Source organism: Hippoglossus stenolepis, chromosome 22 (genome assembly GCF_022539355.2).
Source record: "Hippoglossus stenolepis isolate QCI-W04-F060 chromosome 22, HSTE1.2, whole genome shotgun sequence".
Classification (NCBI taxonomy): domain Eukaryota; kingdom Metazoa; phylum Chordata; class Actinopteri; order Pleuronectiformes; family Pleuronectidae; genus Hippoglossus; species Hippoglossus stenolepis.
In genome coordinates, this window is record NC_061504.1 from 4,790,415 (window position 1) to 4,810,185 (window position 19,771).

The 19,771-nt window shown below is 41.8% G+C and overlaps 1 protein-coding gene across 1 annotated transcript in view; it reads right to left on the minus strand.

Annotated features, from left to right (window-relative positions):
* Window positions 1-527: 527 nt before the first annotated feature.
* ano2b (anoctamin 2b) overlaps window positions 528-19,771 on the minus strand; it is a 66,877-nt gene continuing 47,633 nt past the window's right edge. The window contains exons 23-26 of the mRNA XM_035148134.2: window positions 19,197-19,249; window positions 17,919-18,091; window positions 4,821-4,926; window positions 528-4,078 (exon numbers count right to left, since the gene is read on the minus strand). Of these exons, the coding sequence (XP_035004025.1) occupies window positions 3,704-4,078; window positions 4,821-4,926; window positions 17,919-18,091; window positions 19,197-19,249 (707 nt within the window). The 3' untranslated portion in view covers window positions 528-3,703. The remainder of the gene's footprint in view (window positions 4,079-4,820; window positions 4,927-17,918; window positions 18,092-19,196; window positions 19,250-19,771) is intronic.

A 19,771-nucleotide genomic window follows, 5' to 3' on the forward strand; every position in this document is an offset into this window, starting at 1 on the left:
CGACATTATATGTACCCGCTGCTATTATATCTAAAACTATATAAAGGGCTTTCAGTCCGTTCTTCTTTAGTTGACGGGTTTCTTTCCAGAGCACTAAAAATAAATACTGTTTTCATTCATATCCATATACTCAGTCAGGATAAAACCACCAGGAAAAACTAGAGAAACAACAGAACACTCGACTAAGCATTGCTGCTGCCCCACTACTGGTTATAACAACTGAAAATGAAAATGCAATTCTACAATTTAGTGTAGATATTAATATTAATATTAATGTGCAATAATGCTGACTACCTGTTTAAAGCTGCAAATGCCATAGAGAAGACAAATCAATTAATTATGTGTTAATTTAAAACGTAACTGAAGAGTTACCTTAACCCCCCTGAGGTCTTATTCTAAGCAACAGTGTCACATATGTAATGTAACAAGAACTACAACGTCCACCAAGTGACAGAAATATATTCAGAAATGTTCAGAAACCATTATCATCATCCCAATAGCTTTACAAATGCAAGTTAGGTAATCACTCACTTTTTTCTCGTTTTATTTCTGTTTTGGTCTTCCCAATTCATGAGAACAATATATGGGTCTTCATAAGTTACAAAAAGCTTGTTCAATAGTGTTTCTTGGCTTCATTGGAAATCATTTTACTAAAATGCATTTTGTTAATTTTGTATTTGAACATAAAGTGAGCAGAGCCCTTTCTTTTTTATTATTTTCAGTGGAGGGACAACCCGTAGGAAAGCTAAGATGGAAGAAGGCAGGGGGAAACAAGGGAACATTTTATCAGGAGTCATTTCTTGACCAGCTGCCATTTTCAGCCACCTGATCAACTGGTTGCCACATAAACTTCCCACAAGACCAATCAACCCCAGACCCTCTCCACATCTCCACAGTGGAAAAGTCTACAAGACCAAATGGGTACCTGAGATAATTATCAGTATTATGTCATTTTAAATGCATTTCCTTGTGGGGGTCATCTAAATACAATTTACTGTGTGGTTGCATTGCCACATTCTAGCAAGCAGAGAAACTTCAGCCTTGTAGCTTTAATATTTTCTTCTGGCCAGGAAATCTCACTAGGACTATACGGCTTCATAAAAAGGCCAAACAATAAAATAGAAAAGAAAAGAAAAAGGCCAATGAGAAAAAAGCAAACAGATCACACAACATATAAAAATCATTTCATAATCCATCAACAAATCACGTATTAAGGAACTTCTACACCAGCTTAAGGTAAGGATCACATTTTCTTGGATGACAAAATCCAGTACAACACTCCTAATTATGTCCTTGTCCTAAAACCCATGTGAACACATTTAAAGTGAACAGTCTGTCACTGAGTCCTAACTGAGACAGAAATACACAAAAGGCCTCTTAAACAGCACTGAGGGCCACATGTCGGCATTGGTGATGTCACAAGAACTGGATATGGTGTTCCAAGATGGCGCCCAGTCATTCCAATTAGAGCTCTCCTAATTTGCATCATCAAAGGGAAATGATTTTTTGTTTGGGAGTTGCAATATCTGGCCATTTGTTCTCAACACGATTGGATCTATGGAAAAGAAGCAGCTACATTTTGAATAATACGGAACAAACAGCACTGAGTCTGCAGAGGGTGTCAAAGGCTCAGCTGGTGTTGAAATAACACAAACAAAAATTAACATGGAGCAGGTTTTAGCGCTAACATTAGCGGGGTTGATTAGCTTCCACCGTCTGATCGTCAGTTTAGCTCGCTGATTTCCATATACAAACATATCACAAAGGATCCTCCCAAATATTGAATGTTGTTAAGGGGCATGAAAATGATTTCAGCAGCGCTATCTTGTTAAGAAAGTGGAGAACTTCTTACTGTCCTCTCTAGTGAACTCTCGGTAGTTTGAGTAGTGAGCATAGACTGTATATAAAGATGGACGTCGCTTATTCCTGTTGTACAAAAACGAAACCATGGACACTGCAGTATCAGGCTCACTGCCAATGCATGCACTCGACCAATCATGAGTCGATCTCAGCTGTCAATCAAAACATTCCACCGGGTTTTTATAGCATCAAATTACCAATTAAAACCAATCAATGAACGATTGAAGAACCGAACTACAAAAAATAAATAACATGTACTTTGACTTTTTAGTTTAATCCATGTCATCCACTAACATGGAGGAGGCAGGGTTGACGACCTATACTGCAGCCAGCCACCAGGTGGCAGCAAGATGATTCAAGATGTCCAATCTTTATCTACAGTCTATGGTATTGAGTCGTAGAGATTTTAGACACTTACTTATCTTTATTATTTTACATCATTACTGTCAGTTATTGAGTCACACAATCTATAAAATGTGCAGCGTTGTATTGTGGGATTGTCGGCAGAGAGCAGCTCACATGCCATGGACTCCATTTCTTTCACTCCATTGTGTTTTTGCCCTTAGAAAATGAGGGCACAAGTGTTAGCCAACAAGCTGAAGTTGTCTAAACATATAATCTATCAGATGTATCTGAGTACTGGAAAGACTGATTCAGTCAGAAACAGATGGTCCTGTTCGAATCTGTGTACCGTCTGTGTTTCTCAACAAACCTCCAATATGGCTGCCAATCAGAACTTGCATGACACCACTAACTTCTCCGATGACAGCTCTTCTGTTTGAGTAGTAGATATCCAGATTTATTACTTACCTGCATGAACGTCAGTGTATAGTCTGGTATTTTATAATGAAGGAATGCTTATGAAGTATTGGTTTCCATGACAATAAACACATAGACCATTTCTAGCTATTCACAGTTTTGCAAAGTTTTAACAAAGTGTAGTCATCAGGTAATTCTACCGACAGCTGTAAACGTCCATATGGCTAACAGGAAAAATGCTTCACAATTCATCTAATTCTAAAACTGTAGCTTGGACTGGAATCTAATAGTGGCACACAACAATATGCCACATTGGCATGTGCATCCATCCATCAGTACGTACAGGGAAGTGAGAGACAACGAGCAGCAGATGTAGCGTGACTAACAATCTTAGTAAAGTCTGAAAATGATTCAAAGAGATTCCTGAATTCTATGAAGAAAAATGAACTTGAACACAATGACTGGTGTAGAAAAAAGAGAAAATGATTAGCTCTTCTAGGAGGCGTGTGTGCTCTCGGTGCCATGCAGCGGAAAGTGTGGGAAATGCGGAATGTCGGAGCTGCTACAGATTCAGTTAAAAACAAAAAAATGACGTAAAGAGCGTAAGCACGAAAAGCAGGCAACTTCTGACCGTCCCCAGCTCTAGTAGTAAGCCACAATGTCCATCAATCAGTTTACGTTGAAGCAGTGAACCTGTCCATTAGTTCATAGATCTGTCTTTATCTCCAGTCTCTTCGTCCCTGTAATATTACATTGTTAATACAGTAATTATTGCTTGTCTACGCTATGAAGCTAGTGTTGCTCACTAAGTCACTTATTTTTACCAAAAAGTAAAAATGATAACACTATCAGGTGAACAGTCGCTGCGAATAGGAACAACATACACACCCACTCAACCAGTGTGCACATTCAACCAAACTTGAGACCAATTAATCAAATGTCATGTTCAGAATTAGGCTGTGACGTCTTTAATCACAGCGCTACTGTGTCGACCACACCCGGACACAAGAGACACAGTCAGAGACGTGTACAGACCGAATCGCCCGAGCAACACAGTCCTGAGCTACAGCCCCGCAGGTGTGTGTCACACCGCTGTGTGTTTGGAATTCTCATTTTCATTCAACGGTGGAATCTTCCTGCTGAACTGGCTGAAGCTGGCGGCCCGACACCTCGCCCTCGGCCCGGCTCCGTCTCCCGCCGGGGTCTGCGTGGGGCCTGGGGGGAGAGTGCTGTAGCGGCCTGGGATGGAGAAGCCCGGTCCCGGGTGGAGCACGTTGCTGCCTGGCTGCAGCGTGGTGTCCTTGGCGAAGAGGCTCTGGATGAGCTGGAATTTCTCCTTCTCTTCCCTCAAGAAGACGTCCACCAGGAGCTTCTTCTCCCGCTTGAGCTGCTCCACGATGGTTTTGGGGACGTCAGGGATCACCCAGGCGACCACGAGGCTGAGGAACATCACAAGGTTCTGGAGCAGAGAGGGAGAGAGGGGGATGGATGCAGAGATGAATGTTTTTGAAAAATGACAGGCGGTGAACAATATGTTTCTGTGGAAGTTACAAGGAATCTATAATGTGTATGTGCTCAGGTTTCTTCAACACAAATGCATTTATGTTGATGGGAAATTCTGAGCCTTAATAATATCAAATAATTAAATAGTACCTATGAATATTATTGTTTCTTTCAGTCTTACTTTATTTTGGGGACAACCATGCTTTAATTTGATACATATAATACAGTTCACAGGGCTTTGAAAAGAAGACGTCTCGGACAGCTCTGCTGCTGAAGGACATTTGGGAGACACATGTCGGTGACGGGTTGAAAGCGGAACGAGTTGTTTATGAAAGGAGCCGGTGGGAAAGTGACTGCGGCATCTGGTCGTGTCTGCGACCATAAAGTCACTACGGCATGATCCACCGAATTAGAACTGAGTGGTCCACAACCGCATGCACACACAATTACTTTCTATGTCTTTTTAATGTACAAATCACTTCCATACAACTGAGCTGCATAAAATGGGCAATGGGACAACACATACAAAATCTATGCGGTGCTTTTTACTACACCGCAGTGCAACTTATGTAGCCTACTGAAAACCCATAACCATGTATGCACTCGCACCGATTCCTATTTGTAATATGCTTATTATTCTGTGTCAGCTGTAATAAGCATCAGATCATAAACAGAAAATAAACAATGAGATAGCATACTTGGAACAATATGACAAAAGCCAGTCGTGCAGCCAGGACACACCAGTAGTGTTTGGAGAACTGGTACGCGTCTGGAGACCAAGGGGGCTCCCTGTAGTCTTTGTACCTAGAACAAAAGCACACATTAAAACATGATGGATGCTGGAAAGAAGAGGTAACTCAAATTCCTTTCTGTTTTATCGTTTCATACTTGACGGGAAATAAATAGAAAAATGTATTGGTTGGAATCGAGCAGGTGGTTCACATGAGCAGCAAAACGAAGACGGACCACCTACACAACAACAGACCCAGTCGAAGCATAATCCAATGAGCGCATTGTTCGACAGGTGATCGCTGGGAACTGCTTCAAGTCTGTCTCAGTCCACTTTTATTTGCATCCTGATTTATCTTTACCAGGCTGAGGCAAAGTCTCATTACCACACGTGACTCCCTCCCTCGGCCTGGGACCTGACACAAAGTGCAATAAACTTTATTAGGACTCCTTTCCTTTGTTTTCTTTGTAGTAAACACTCTTTATTGTGCTGGCAAAACAAACAGGCTGAAAACTCGAACCACATGTGGAGCCGTAAAGGCCGGCGTGCTCACGGTGAAGAGGAGAGAGGGAAGAGAGGGAGACGAGAGGAGGGAAGAGGAGAGAGGCAGAAGGACACTGTCAACTGTCACACACACACACACACACACACTCTTATCTGTTGTGGCCTGATGGAGTGAAGGCTCTAACACATGAAAATGCAAACATACTCCTGAGCCAAACTTTGACTCTATATATATATAAAATTAGGTCCCGTTTTTGGTTACACATTGTTATCTCCGAAAAAGTTAAACACTGACAAAAATTGTCCTTATTAGTCACTGACACGCTGCTGGTTTGAACCAGGCCCGATGACTGTTGGGTGTAATACTTGATATTAAGTGCACGGACTGTGTTGAAGGCCGTTGAAATGACAAAAAGAAAATTGGTGCAGTAATGTAAACTCTGTGGCGGCCAAACGATTCAGGGGCCAGATATTCTGAATCTGTTGGTTCCAGGATCAAAAGGCAAAGTTAAGTGATAAAGTTAAAGCCTCATGACTCAGAACATCTTAAGAAACCACAGGGCAGCGTGTCAGTGTCCCATCAGTCAGAGGAGCACAATATAAAAGAAAATCTGGAGTATGAAGAAAACAACCTTTGATGCTTTCTTTCTGTTAATCTGCAGTTACGACGGGGCCAGACATGGAATAAAAGATGAATCTAGTGGATCGGCATGTATGGACAAACATCTGGTTTCAACAACATGCAAACACTGATAGTTCAGATGAGACCACGTCTTATGTATGGGATAAGTATCGTGCCATATTCTGAAACAAAAAAAAAGACAAAAAACTCCACGTCTATACCTAATAATTTGGTATATAGCATGCGATTGGATTGTACCTTCAGCAAAGAGCAAACAATTGGTCAAATGCCCCTGCATCCAGGATCCCGACTTTCTGTGTTTCTGATCAGAGCTGGGGGACAATGCTGCGAAAGATCGCGTGATTCGTGAGCTCGCAAAATATGTGGGCTCGACTTAGAAACAAACAAATGCAATAGAAATGTAGGTGTGTGTCTGCAAAGTTTTTAAAAAAACGAGATTTCCCCTTTTAAAACTCAAGTTTTAAGGTTTCAGAGCTTTTTTTCCAATGTACGTGCACCAGTTTTCAAATCACTATTTACACTGTTTACGTTTACAAACCTGGAAAACAAATGGATGCACTTGGAGAACAGTGACAAATTTTAAACTCTGAAAATGTGTTGAAAACTCAAATACAAAATAATATTTGCAGAGAGAAATTTCTTTCAGACGATCAAAACAATTTGCGAGGCAGGGCAAAATGTTGCAAAATCTTTTCACTGGATTTCCAGCTTTCAAACAACAAGTTTCCACCTTTCAAAGCGTTTTTTTAAGTTTTTGAATATGGCATGATATTCATCCCATACTCGAGAACGTATGTTCAGGAGTTAGTGATACAAAGACAAGCTGTATCCATGTGGGTGCAATCACTCCTATATAACGTAAATAGGGTCTCACCCTCTGTTCCACTGTAGGGTGTATTTATAATGTAAGTGTTTGGATGCAGTCAGTCTTTCATTTTATGGAAACCTGAGTCTGCTCTCAAGCAGAACAGCCAGCTGAGCTGACAGTGTGGGCGTTAGTGCTAAAACACCTGCCGCACAAAAGCACATTTATCAGTGCAAACAACAACAAATGAAAGTTTGACTTTCCAGTGTTTAGTTAAACTTTCTGAATATGGACCAGAGGACCGACAATCGCCAGCGTGAATGTCTTCCTCACACTGGTTTCTTAGAGCGACGTTATGTAACACCAGCCACTGCGGTGACAAGTGGTAATTACATCCTGATTAGACGGAGACGGAAAGAACGACAGAGATTCATCTGTGATTGAAATGTTGTCTACTTAAATAGTGTTGTGGTTTGGAGTCAGAGTACTGGTGTTGTTTTTGTCATCAATTAATTTCCTGTCAGTCGCTTTAACAACATTAACACAACAATTATTACATATTACATAATTACATGAGCTGACTGCTTTCAAATGGAATGAGATCAGGGGGAGTAAACAGCTCAGGGTCTCCTGGTGAAGCACTATGACTTTACTGCTTCTTGAATTTCTATACTCCAACAAAGAGGTGACATTTTCCCCATTTGTTCGTTTGTCAGCAGGATTACAAATACTGCATGCTGCAGTGGCGGCTCGGTATTGTTCGGTACCTATGGTATTCTAAAAAAAGATTTGTATAGCCCATATTCACAAATCACAGTTTATCTCAATTAACAATGTGCGACATCTTCAGTCCTTAACCCTCATCAAGAGTAAGGAAAAATAACCCAAATAAACCCTATTAACAGGGGAATAAGTATGTAGAAGCCTCAGGGAGCCACATGTGAGGGATCCTTCTCCCAGGACAGACAGAAGTACCTTAGATGTTCTCTCAGGAGAGTAAGCACAACATTGCAGCCGAAACTATGAGGTCCGACTATCCGCGTGGACGGTAAAAACATTATGGACAGTGGTGGGAGCATGCGGTTGCTTGCATTAGCGGGAGAAAGAACTTGGCAAATAGCACTGCACATACCAAGTTAGAGATCTCTTATTTTGTTGCGAATATGTGTAAATATATTTTGGTTCATTATGAAACTGTGGCAGGACAAATTTTAAATATGGCTGGCCACCACAGTCTAAATAATCAATAGGAAACACTTTTCGTTATACTTGAATCATGGTGGCATGCAGTCAGCACATGCAGCAATGTGGGATTGTTTCAAGCACAAAACAGAAAGATTGTTTTTGCCGATCAGGTGAAATATTCAGAGTCCGAACACACCAGAAGGTTTTCAGCAGCAGGATACTGCCGTCGACCGACTCTCTATAAAGATGGTCCAGTAACAGGCTTCCATATTTATCTAAGAGGGGAGTGTACAGTGGAGGGATGGGGGAGTGAGTCGGCACCGGGAGACAGTCCCCCTCTTTGTTAATCTTAATATCTTCAGGAACAAATCCATCCTCTCAGATCACTGAATGCACAGAGGAGATAAAAGACACTTAAGTGATTTACTGACAAATGTCTGGATTATGTGGAGCCATAGCTACAGACAGAGCCAGTCAGATTGGGGACATTAAGACAGACACCAGACAGAGTCAAGTAAAGACATTAGACTGTCACAGATCACTCATCGAACCACATGGCCGAACTAATCGAAAGAAAATCGAGGACATCAAGATGAAAAGTTAGGTGTCAAATGTAATTGCAGATATAATTGAATCACTGCACATGTTTGCTGCAGATTAATCTCCCTGTAGCTCACGACTAACCAATGAATGAAAGGGGCAAAGGCAGATACTGCGTTGGTAAACATTACTTGGTGGAAACATGAGTTAGTTTGTTTGTTTAAGCAAGTATACAGAAAAAAATTATTGATTACTACTAAACTTAGTGGTATGCATCAGAGAAGAACCCATTCAATTTTGGCGAAGATCCAGATCAGGCTCCAGATCCCCAAAAACTTTGTATCACTTTCTTTAACGTTGCTTTTTTTTCACATTTTTTCAAGGCAATAATTTATACAATTTTTAAAAAGAAATCTGGCATTTATTGAGGACTGAATTTTGTATATATTATATATTATAAGTGTGCAGCTTGATTGAATTTAAGGGGACTGTTGATCCTCAGCAGAGGTAAGTGTGCTCTACTGTCAGGGCAACATAACACAATGTAACAAAGCAGGTGTCAACTTAGAAGTGAGGCACAGGTGAGGTGGAAAGATAAATGCAACATCCACAGTTTGACTCCCAGTCAGAGTACATTTCCCCCCCCATACACACATTTCCTGCCCCTCTCTGCACTCTCTGTCTGAATCCATGCTTGAACACAGCTAAATTGTCAGGCTATAAAACTTTAACATCAGGCTGTAACTTTATATGTTTTGCTTGTCAACTTTATTCTCATCTGGTGAGTTTGATTTTCACGCAGCATGGTGTGTTTGTGTCTGTGCATGACGGCCCTGTGATAGACTGATAACCTGTCCTGGGTGTTCCCCCGCCTCTTGCCCTTTGTCCACTGGCTCCGGCCCAAGTGGCAACCCACCGTAACGGCTGCTCGAGCCTCAGATCCTCAGACGGGGGCCCGCTGGCTGTCTGGCAGCTCAAGACTAAAGGTGACCGGGATTTTGGCAGTCAGGGCCCCTCAGCTCTGGAAACTCCCAGCCTGAGGATTTGAGGCTTCCAGATTCAGTGGCATTTCTTAAATCCCTTTTTATCAAATCCGGCTCAACGTTGTTTTTTTAATATGTCCTCTCTGTTTAATTTTTTACCATAAATCGTAAATTATTGTTGGGTTTGTTATTTGATTTGAATTTTGTTTTTACTGATTCCATTTGTAAAGCACTGCATAAGTGCTGTACAAATAAAGTTTATCATTATTATTATTGGGTTGTGAATTGTCGCTTTGAATCCTAGAGTTTGGGATCTTTTCGAGTGCCATCTTGGTTTTATGTAATCAGAAGTAACCATATTAGGAGCAGCGGGGGGTGGAGCCTGATACTCGAGGATACTGCATACCCACCTGAGACCTGGGCGGTAGCTGTCAATCACACTGTGTCCACGCCTCATTATCTATTTGACGCTAAATTGAACCATAATAAACACAATGAACATCTTTCTATAATGAGCTGAAAAGTAACGATTGTGACCACATACACTGACTTTAGTATTATATATATTTTATATTATTTATTATATTAGGTGTTATTTCATTTCAATGTATGCAATGCTTACAATGACAATTCAGATTTAATTTATAAAAATGTTTACTGATATTATAAAGCAAGTGAGAATTACAGTCATTTTCTGATAATGTGACTTCTGGTTGCAACCCGTGGAGTCGCCCTCTGCTGGTCACTCAGGAATAGTTTTCATATACAGTCTATGCTCGAGCAGCCTTCAACAGTAAGCGGTATAGCTGATGGATGGAGAGAATCAAGTTTTTCATACATACATACTTTGTTTCAATCATGAATTATCTCCCTGTGCTGTCAAAGCTTAAAACAATCAGGAAAGGAATGCAGGAAACTGCGATGAGTCGTTCAACACATCAAGAATGAAGTTTAACGCTGACACGACATAATAGGTCTCTCACATCCACACACTCTGTCATGAAACAAATTCCTCTGCAGCTAAAATAGATGGAAAGGCCCGATTGAGCTGTCTCACTAAGCACTTGACTAGCAGTATAGAAATAACAGAGGGGCCGGCAGAAATGTGTCTCTGTGTGTTTTAGCGAGGTCTTATGGTGTCTGATTCTTTCTCCTTATACAGTCATGTGTGAGGAATGCTGCCTGTGAGAGGCAACTCTTCTCTCTCTCTCTCTCTCTCTCTTTGATCTGTTCATCTTTCCCTCACCAATAATTCACATCGTTACGTCTCAGATAAACTTCCTGTGTGAACAAAGCTGCTGAACACGAATCCACGTCCTGACACTTTAACTCAACTCACCTGGGAGGAATTAAAAGCAAAATGTTATTATCAAAGAGCAATTATCTCTCTCTTTATGTGTGTGTTTGTGTGTCTGTGTCTGTGTCTGTGTCTGTGTGTGTGTGTAGGTGTGTAGGTGTGTGTGTGTTCTGGACTCTCCATGTTTGGATATAATAGTGCAGCCCAGCAGCAACTGGAGCATCTAACTCAATATTCTATCATAAGACTGCTCAATGAGATTATGATTAGTTTTGTGAGGGACCTGAGAATGTGTGTGTGTGTGTGTGTGTGTGTGTGTGTGTGTGTGTGTGTGTGTGTGTGTGTGTGTGTGTGTGTGGTCCAGGTGTTCCTTGTGTTGCGGGGACCTACTGTAAATCTGTAAACTCAGTAACATTACGGGGTCGTATTTGATTAATACTGTCGACATCTTTCAAAGCTTTTCACATCTCTCACATCCATACCAATACGTTTTTGTTTTAAAACGACACTTTAAAATGAAAATGATCTCTGTCCACACGAGCGCTTTAGCACTGCATCAGTAATAATCCCAGTCCATAGTAACTCACCTGAAAACACATATCACCTGACCATTTCTCGGGGCATGTGCGGTGTGAACAGGAAGCAGAATTTCTACTCTGCAGTTTGTTGCTCTGCACAAAATACTACGAATAAAAAACAGCAGTGGTGAAAAGAAAGAGGAGGGATTTCTTTAATTCGATAATTCGATAATGAGGTGAGACTGTTATTGACAGTAAACCTCTGGGCGGCTGTTGCTCAGGCGGTATAGTGTGTAGTCCGCTGACCAGTAAGTTGGAGGTTTGATCCCTGGCTCCTCTTCTAGTGAATGTTGGTGACCCTGTCATCGTTCTCAAACATCTCTGTTTCTACCCATCAATACCCTCGCTTTTCAAACTAAAACATGGTGAAGCAGAGTATTATAGGCAGGCGTAAACATGGCAATTGTGACAGCCTGTCAGAGGGACAGAGAGAGTGTGTGTTATCTGTTATAATATTAAATAAATATCTATATTAAATAATTATTTCAGAACAGAACTCATTGCTAGTTTGTTCCAGCTGCACCAGTATCAGCCGCAGGGGCGGACTGAAATGGTAATCCAGTCCGGAAATTTGACTTCATCCCAGGCCACCCTCACGCAAACCATCACAGCGCCAATTCTTTAGTCAACACAGTGCCTCCTGCATGAGATCCAGGAGTAAATCTGTAAACAAACAAGGGTCAGAGCATTCCCAACCTCACAAAACACACAAACACACACAGACCCGCATTACCAAATATGGCTGCTGTCAGGTGATGCGGGAGGGAGACCAAAACCGGAAAACAGCATCTCTCCTTTTCTGCTGCGTGAGAGAACATGTGCGTCTGCTTTTAACACTGCTTTTTAAATTCAGATTTTTGTTCCCATGTCATTCGTATCTCTCTGTCACCCCCTCTGTCCATGGAACGGTTACGAGCTGAGAACAGGGACAGCGTCTGGCATCCTGCAGCCTTGGATCCAAGAATCATTCTCATCGTGGGTCTGTTGATTACAGAGAGCGAGAGGACGATCCAAAGTTGTGGTCCACCATGTTCCAGAGAGTCTTTGACAGATAAAGGGTCCTGATCGCACGACAACCATCTGTCATTTCACAGTTTGAATTTGAGAGAAATGAAATGAGAATAGTTGGACTTTGTAGTCAGGAGGCATTGATTGTTGCTCATGTGCTGTTGAACGAACATGTGGCGGAGCTGCCTCACGTCCTGTTGTCGCTAGATGGTACAAAACTTACAATTAGTCTTTAACATCATCACGATACATACTTAAAAAGTGTTAACCTGTTAGATTGAGTGTTGCTCTACGATTGGTAGCGTCTGTAGTTCTGTCCACCAAGTTGGTCCAGGCTGAAATATCTCAAAGGGTTATTTTCATAAATTCGTGGCCCCTGAGTGATGAATCCCACTGACTGGGGTGTCCTCCTCTAGCACCACAATGGCTGCTTTTACATGCACACTCGTATGCCGGTTTTTTATCATAATCAGGATATGGTGTTTACATGGAACATTGAGAAATTAGGTTATTCCTACCCCTGTATTCATGGCAAATGACCGTTTGTGATGGGTGGCAATTGAAAAGGAGGTCACTTTGGCTTATTGCCATGCAGCAATGGGAGATGAGAGCAAATATAGATATGCAGGCGTGACTATTGGGATCGAGTCGTCATGATGGAGTTCAGTTTTCAGGAACAGGGATAAGATGTATCCAGGCACCAGTACCCTGGTTAATTACAGAATACTCCAACTTGTTAAATCTGTTTTTAGAAAACCCGGATAAGAGCTTATCCAGGACACTGAAAACAGGATACTTCAAAAACCTGACCATGATAATAGTGGGCATGTGCACGCAGTCACTGATGTTCATACTTGTCTCTAGGTAAATACCTTGGCAGCTCTACCTGATGGATTGCCTTGAATTTTGGCATGTCAACATATTCCTCAGGATGAATGTATTATTTATGGTGATCCTCAGTTTTTTCAGCGAGGGGGCTACGCTCACTTAGTCAAAATTCTTAAAAACATTACCCAAAACTGTATTTTGTATACAAACTGAGTGGTGATGAGGGTATATTGTGATATTTGCTCAGTCATTCATGTTTTGCGTGTACTGCTCAGACCCCACTCCATTGATTTAAATGAATAAAAAGCTAATGCTGTAGCTCAACACTTTTATGTTAGCAATGAGACAAAAGGTAACTATAGCTCAAAGCAAAGCATATAAGTGAGTACACCCTGGAGAAGTCTTGAATGCTATATTTTATTCATGGAGCCTCTTTCTGAACCAAGTACACTGAATTAAGACCTCCGGGTAACAAGAGTGGTACCAGCCAACTTCCTGTCTGCTCAGGGAACAAGCACTGTCTTGACATGAAGCAGGGTCTACGCCTAAAAGTACCACCGTCATCATACATTTTAAAATCTTCTCCTGAGAGAAAATCATTTCCCACATCCAAAAACTGAGGATTTGTGGTTAAATCTCCCTCCTTCTTGATTTTATTATGGTTTGATTTATCGGCTTACGCTGTGCATGTATTGTTTGCTGTCAGCGTGAAGTTCTTTGACGAAATATAATTTGATTTAAACCTGACTCCTGTCAGCAGAGGTCACGAATGCAGATTCAGAACAAACAAATACAAATATCCCTGGAGTCAAACTTGCTTTTCTCTTGCCCCCCTCCACACAAAGGTCAGAGGTCAGCTGAAGATCAGTACAGGCTGGAGGTCGTGATTCTCTCAACATCAGCAGAAGCTTTGACCTCGATCACCCACAAAGCACCACTTTTTAATGCGACTCTCTAATTTTGAAGTTAAATCAATAACAACCACTATAATGATCACAAATATGTCATATGTGTTGGCAAAGTCAAAATGAATGCACTGCAAGAATCTTTTCTCTGGCTCTGCTGGTGATTTTCCAACAAGTTAGTGTAATGACCAGCCCGAAGCCACCCAGTAAGAACAGAGAGGGCAGATTCCTTCCAGCTGTCGACCTGATCGCTGCATTAAATGCCACAAGCACGTCGACTTCATTTAAGGAGCTATTTGTGGTGAATTGAAAAAGTAAGACTAAGTTTGTGGAAAAGGCAAGAGAACAGCGGATAAGAGACCAAAAAGGGATGACAGGTGACTTAATGTGAAGCTGGAACAGACATTTTAATTTGACATGGTCAGAAAAACTGACCTCAGAAGCCCTGAGGTGAAGAATAACTTAATTTGTCATAATAATTTTTAACATCACCAAAAAAATCGCCTGCCACTTGCCTTCAGGGTTTCCATAAAAAAAAAACTGAGGAGCTGCTAATAACAATGATTAACAATGGCTTCATTCTATTTAAGTTTAAAATGAGACAATGTGACAGAGAGCAGGAACCTGACAACGAAACAACTTCATGGATTTGAGACAAACAACCATTCACTCTCACATTCACACCTACGGCCAATTTAGAGTTTAGAGTCTCCAGTCAATATAACCCCGATCTGCACGGGAGACCGTGGGAGGAAGCTGGAGTTCCCGGGAAAAACCCACAGAGACACAGGGAGGAACATGCAAAACTTCACACAGAAAGAGACTTGACTAAAGCGGGACACAAACCAAGAACCTTCCTGCTATGAAACGACAGCACAATCCACTCTACCACCGAGACGCGCCCGTCTTATCCATTATTCACCAAGTAATTTTTCCCACTGTAAAATGTTTTTTTTGTGTGTAAATAGGCCAATAAAGTTATGCATTTGTCGGCTGTCACACAGATTGGCCTCGCACAGAATAACCAGCGGCTGTTTTTGTTAAATTACCTAATGTACTATCTGATGGAAATAGTTCTGTTGCAAATTACCTCTGTTTCATTTAAAAGTATATAAATAGACTTCCTTTTTTGGCATTTTGCCTTTATTTAAATCTCTACAAAAGGGACAGTGAACAAAAGCAGAGACAGAGATACGACATGAAACCAAGGCCCCCTCACCGGGAGCTCAACCATGGACATTATGGTTCAAGGCTTGACCACAAACCACGAAGCCGCCCGACGTACACAAGGTCTATTTTTAGCACATATGGATTGTGTCGAAACTTGGAGAGAAAGCGAGACAAACAAAAGGGAACCTGACCGGATTATGTTTATGCGTTCTACATCTGCTTTACATTGCTAAGTTTAAGTAACATATACGCTACTGCAACCCGATGACATAAATAGCCAGAAAACACAAAATGGAGCAGAATAACTTGGTATCTACAAAAGGCCTCCGAAAAAAGTGATTCCCTGTAAATAGACTGTAACTTGTGTTTGCAGACACTGGTGACAGCTCTAAATCGTAACCACTGTGCCGAATTCATAGTTTACCCACAATTTCTATTTCGCACTTCAACACTGGGAGTATAGTGGAGAGAACATGACTGCAGAGATGCGGAGGCATGCTCGGCTCACTGAGGCAGAAGCTGTCTTCAAGCTCCTCACATGGCTGTTTTTAAACGCCATTAAAGATTGAAAAACCTCAGGGGTTGGCCTCGATCACACCACCCGTCTATTCACCATTCACCCATCCCCACCGCCCCTGCCTTTCTCCTTTGCATTATTTCCACATGCGTCCATGCTTCCCCTCTCCCTTACTGTTCCTCCCTTGTCTGGATCTTTGCATCTTATCATCTCATCTGATCATCTTCCTCAATGATATCTTCCCATTTCATCTCTCTATCCCCTGTTGGACACCATCCTCCATTCAGTCATCCGCTCGTGACCTCTCTCCTACCGCCCCAACCCTCTGCATGTATGCATTCATGCAAGACACCCCCAAATTAACCGGGTCAAAAGGAAAGAGAGAAAAAAAAGAAAAAGAAGGTTGTGAACTGTCTGGAGCATCTGACATACTTTGAATTACATACTGCGCTGAATCATTTGCTTTGAGCCCAGAGGCGTTGTCCGCGCTGCCTGGATACAGTCTGTACATACACAGCACACACCCCGCAGACACATGTGCCCTTCTTGGAACATCCACCAGCCAATTTCACGCCTAATAATCGCTCAGGACGTAGAGTATCTTGTCGTGTTTCGGACGGGACATACCGCACCGCACTGACACAAAGACTCGATTCAGGCACTGCAATTCTTCGCTCTCGTATGCAACAGCAGGTCAGCCCCAGCTATCTGTGGCCACCGGCATCCATGACCTTCTCCTCCGCAGCGATTTATATTGGTGTTATGAAAGAGACGTTTGCCCCTGGCACTCGTGAAAATGTACAGAAGATACAATGGTGCACTGTCTGTAGCTATGCGCCGAAGGAGCTTCACTGGCCTTGTGACATCATCTGTCATATCCGTTGTCATTAGCTAAGGAATCAAAATGCGACAACGCGGGAAGGTGTGTGTCGGCATCTCAAACCAAAACTGCTCCAACTATTAGATTGTTCATGTTGTTTTTTATTTCCTCCGCCAAGGATGTTATGTTTTCATCTGTGTTTGTTTGTTATTTAGCGGGATTACGCTGATTTCCATGAAATGTTCTGGAGGGGTGGGCCGTGGCCAAAACAAGCACCCGTTACATTTCGGTGCGGATCAGGGGATTGATTTGATAACTGTGGTTGGGACCAGGTTGGTTTGAGAAATTTTCATCAAGGGATATTCGCTAAGTTATCCCAATTTGATTCAAGAAAATTCTTAAGGAAGATATGTTCCACTCTGTCTCAGAAGCAAACTTGTGCAGTTGCAAAAGATAGATGCAAAAGGCCTTTGATGGCCAAGAATGGGATTACCTGCGGCAATTTAATGTTTTAATTTAAGAATACATATTGTATATAGTAAAAATAGAGGCAAAAGATATACATAGATCACAAAAACAGAATATCCTGTCTTCCTTTATGGCACAAAACAGAAAGAAGGCGTGCACAGTTGCTGTTGACAACACAGGCCGACAGGTAAAGGGCAGTGAATGTTTTGCATGGCTTCGAGTGTAAATATAAGAAAGGGCACATCAGTAATCAGTCTGTTACCTAAGAATTTTTAGATACACATATTGAATTGAATTGGATTTTGAAAGGAAAATACAGGATCCAGTTGGAGATCGACTCCCACTCCATAAACCAAAGGAGAGACAGAGACATCCGTCTGTCAGATTAAATAGATGCAAGCCTTGACACGAGCATGATTAGGAAAGTTAACTGTTGTTGAGACAGAGTTTCAAGGGCGGTGTTTATGTATTAGATAAGGTCAAAGTTATAAGTTATGACAAGACAGGCTAACGCTGTTTAATCCACGAAGACAAAAATCCCCCGGATTAAACCCTTCAAATAGATTTACTGTGTCAAAGATTTATAGAGTTGACGTGACTGTTTTTTTTTTTTAAAACCAAGTACAAAAGGAAAAATCGACACAACAAAGTGACGGGTGTGTGCAAATTGATGTGAATGAAGACGTGAATAAATAGGTATCTGTTTTGCTATATTGAACCAGGAAGGTGGTGTGTGTGTTATGTGTGTGTGTGGTGTGTGTGTGTGTGTTTGTGTATGTGTGTGTGTGTGTGTGTGTGCGTGCGTGCGTATTTACCGGCAGACGGTGATGTCTCCAGAGTTGTGCGGGGCCGTGCCGGGTTTGAGACTGGACACGTTGAAGTAGGAGAGTGTGTGGTCAATGAAGCCGTGCATGGTGCCACTCTGACTGTACATGTACTGGTAGACGAGCCGAGGGATGAAGTCTGACGTGAAGGAGATCACGAAGGCCTCCAGAGGGAAGGAGCGAGACGGAGACACACATGGGGCAGAGAAATATTTTGTCTGTCAGCACTGCTCAAAATCACAGCATGAGAAAATTGGTTTAGCCTGTAAAAGTTGCGATTTGCCAAGTCTTCTCCCTCGGTTTTTAGCGAAAGAGGTTCAGGGGTCAAAGTGTCTTTTTTTCAGATGTCGAATAGCACAGGCAGCAGCAACATCAAATGGAGTCTGCAGAACTGGGAGATGCAAGACATGTTCACAAAAAGGGGAATTCTGCTTCCAGTTTTCCATCGCCTTGAAGCTCCCAGGGCAGCTTAAGTGTGTATGTGAGTCCAGTGCCCCATAGCTCTAGGATAAATAAAAACTCCTGCTGCCTGTTTTTCCAAATCCTCCACAAATCTGTTTAGTATTAAAAGTAAACGGAATAGCATTTAGTTAGCCGGCCAGAGACAAATCCCGAGCAGAACTTCCCTGACCTCGTACAAATACACACACCTTGACCTCCGCAGATCAGCATTTATGGGTCTTTTTGGTCCTAGTTCTCAGTAGGTCATCACCGGGATTATCTCAGGCAAACACAGAGGTCTAATTTTGTATTTGACATCAACTAGCATCAGGGTAGGCAGCAGACAACTTAAGGTCTGCGCAGGACACGCACATGTCAGATGTGATGAGAGCTGGATTACATATAGAAAGGTTTCTGCGGAGAAGTTTGAGGTCAGTGGCAAAGCACTGTGTTGTGTTGTGACCTCTGTCTCTACAAATCCACCCTCGCCCACAGTACTGAGCTGTCGATTTCATTTTCATTCAAATTGTTTTGTTGAAAATGTACAATCTAATCTCGAGTCTCTAGAACTATCACTATGAAATAACTTTTTTACGTTATTAAAACACATGACTTATTATGAGTAATGTTCTTCTATGCAACATTTTGGCCATGTCATAACAATACTGCCCATTGGTAATTTACTCACAACTGTAATATTCATAATTTAGGCTACAGTGTGTACAGCACATACAGTTCTATCTCCACACATCTATTGTACATGCATCTGCCTTCATCACTAATTTAATAAACAGATAGTGAAATGCAGGAACCGGCATTAATACTTACATTTATAATGACGGAGAACTTTCCCATTCCACTCAGTATGTTGTACCATATACCTACGGAAAGAGGAGCAGGCGTGAGTTCATTAGATTGTGAGAACTGCTGGTAAAATCTGTTCATTATTATATTTCAACTATTTTTACTAAGACATCTTTGTGCACAGAATGTTACATCCTTTATTTCTGTCAAGGCACAATGCGGGGAAACCCTCACACACTTTACTTGAAAGGACACTGTTGTCCCACAGAACATGATGTGAGAAAATGTCCTGAACAACAGGAACATCTGCTGACTCACAGGATGATGGCATCTCATAAAAGCCTATGGTTAAACTCCACAATGCAGCAGTCAAGCTGATTTAAGAGTTATTTGGGTTTTAGCCAACAGCAACAACATGGCTATACGAAACTGCTAAAAGGCGTCTGTTTGTCAAGCTCTGGAAAAATGCAATCAGTGTAGTTTCAGTTGAGAGATGTCTGAAATGGGGATTCACAAGCCGTACCACCCTAAATAACTGGGATTTATGGGAAATTCAACACTTATTATGAGGGATTTTGGGGATTTTCGGTGAATTGTGT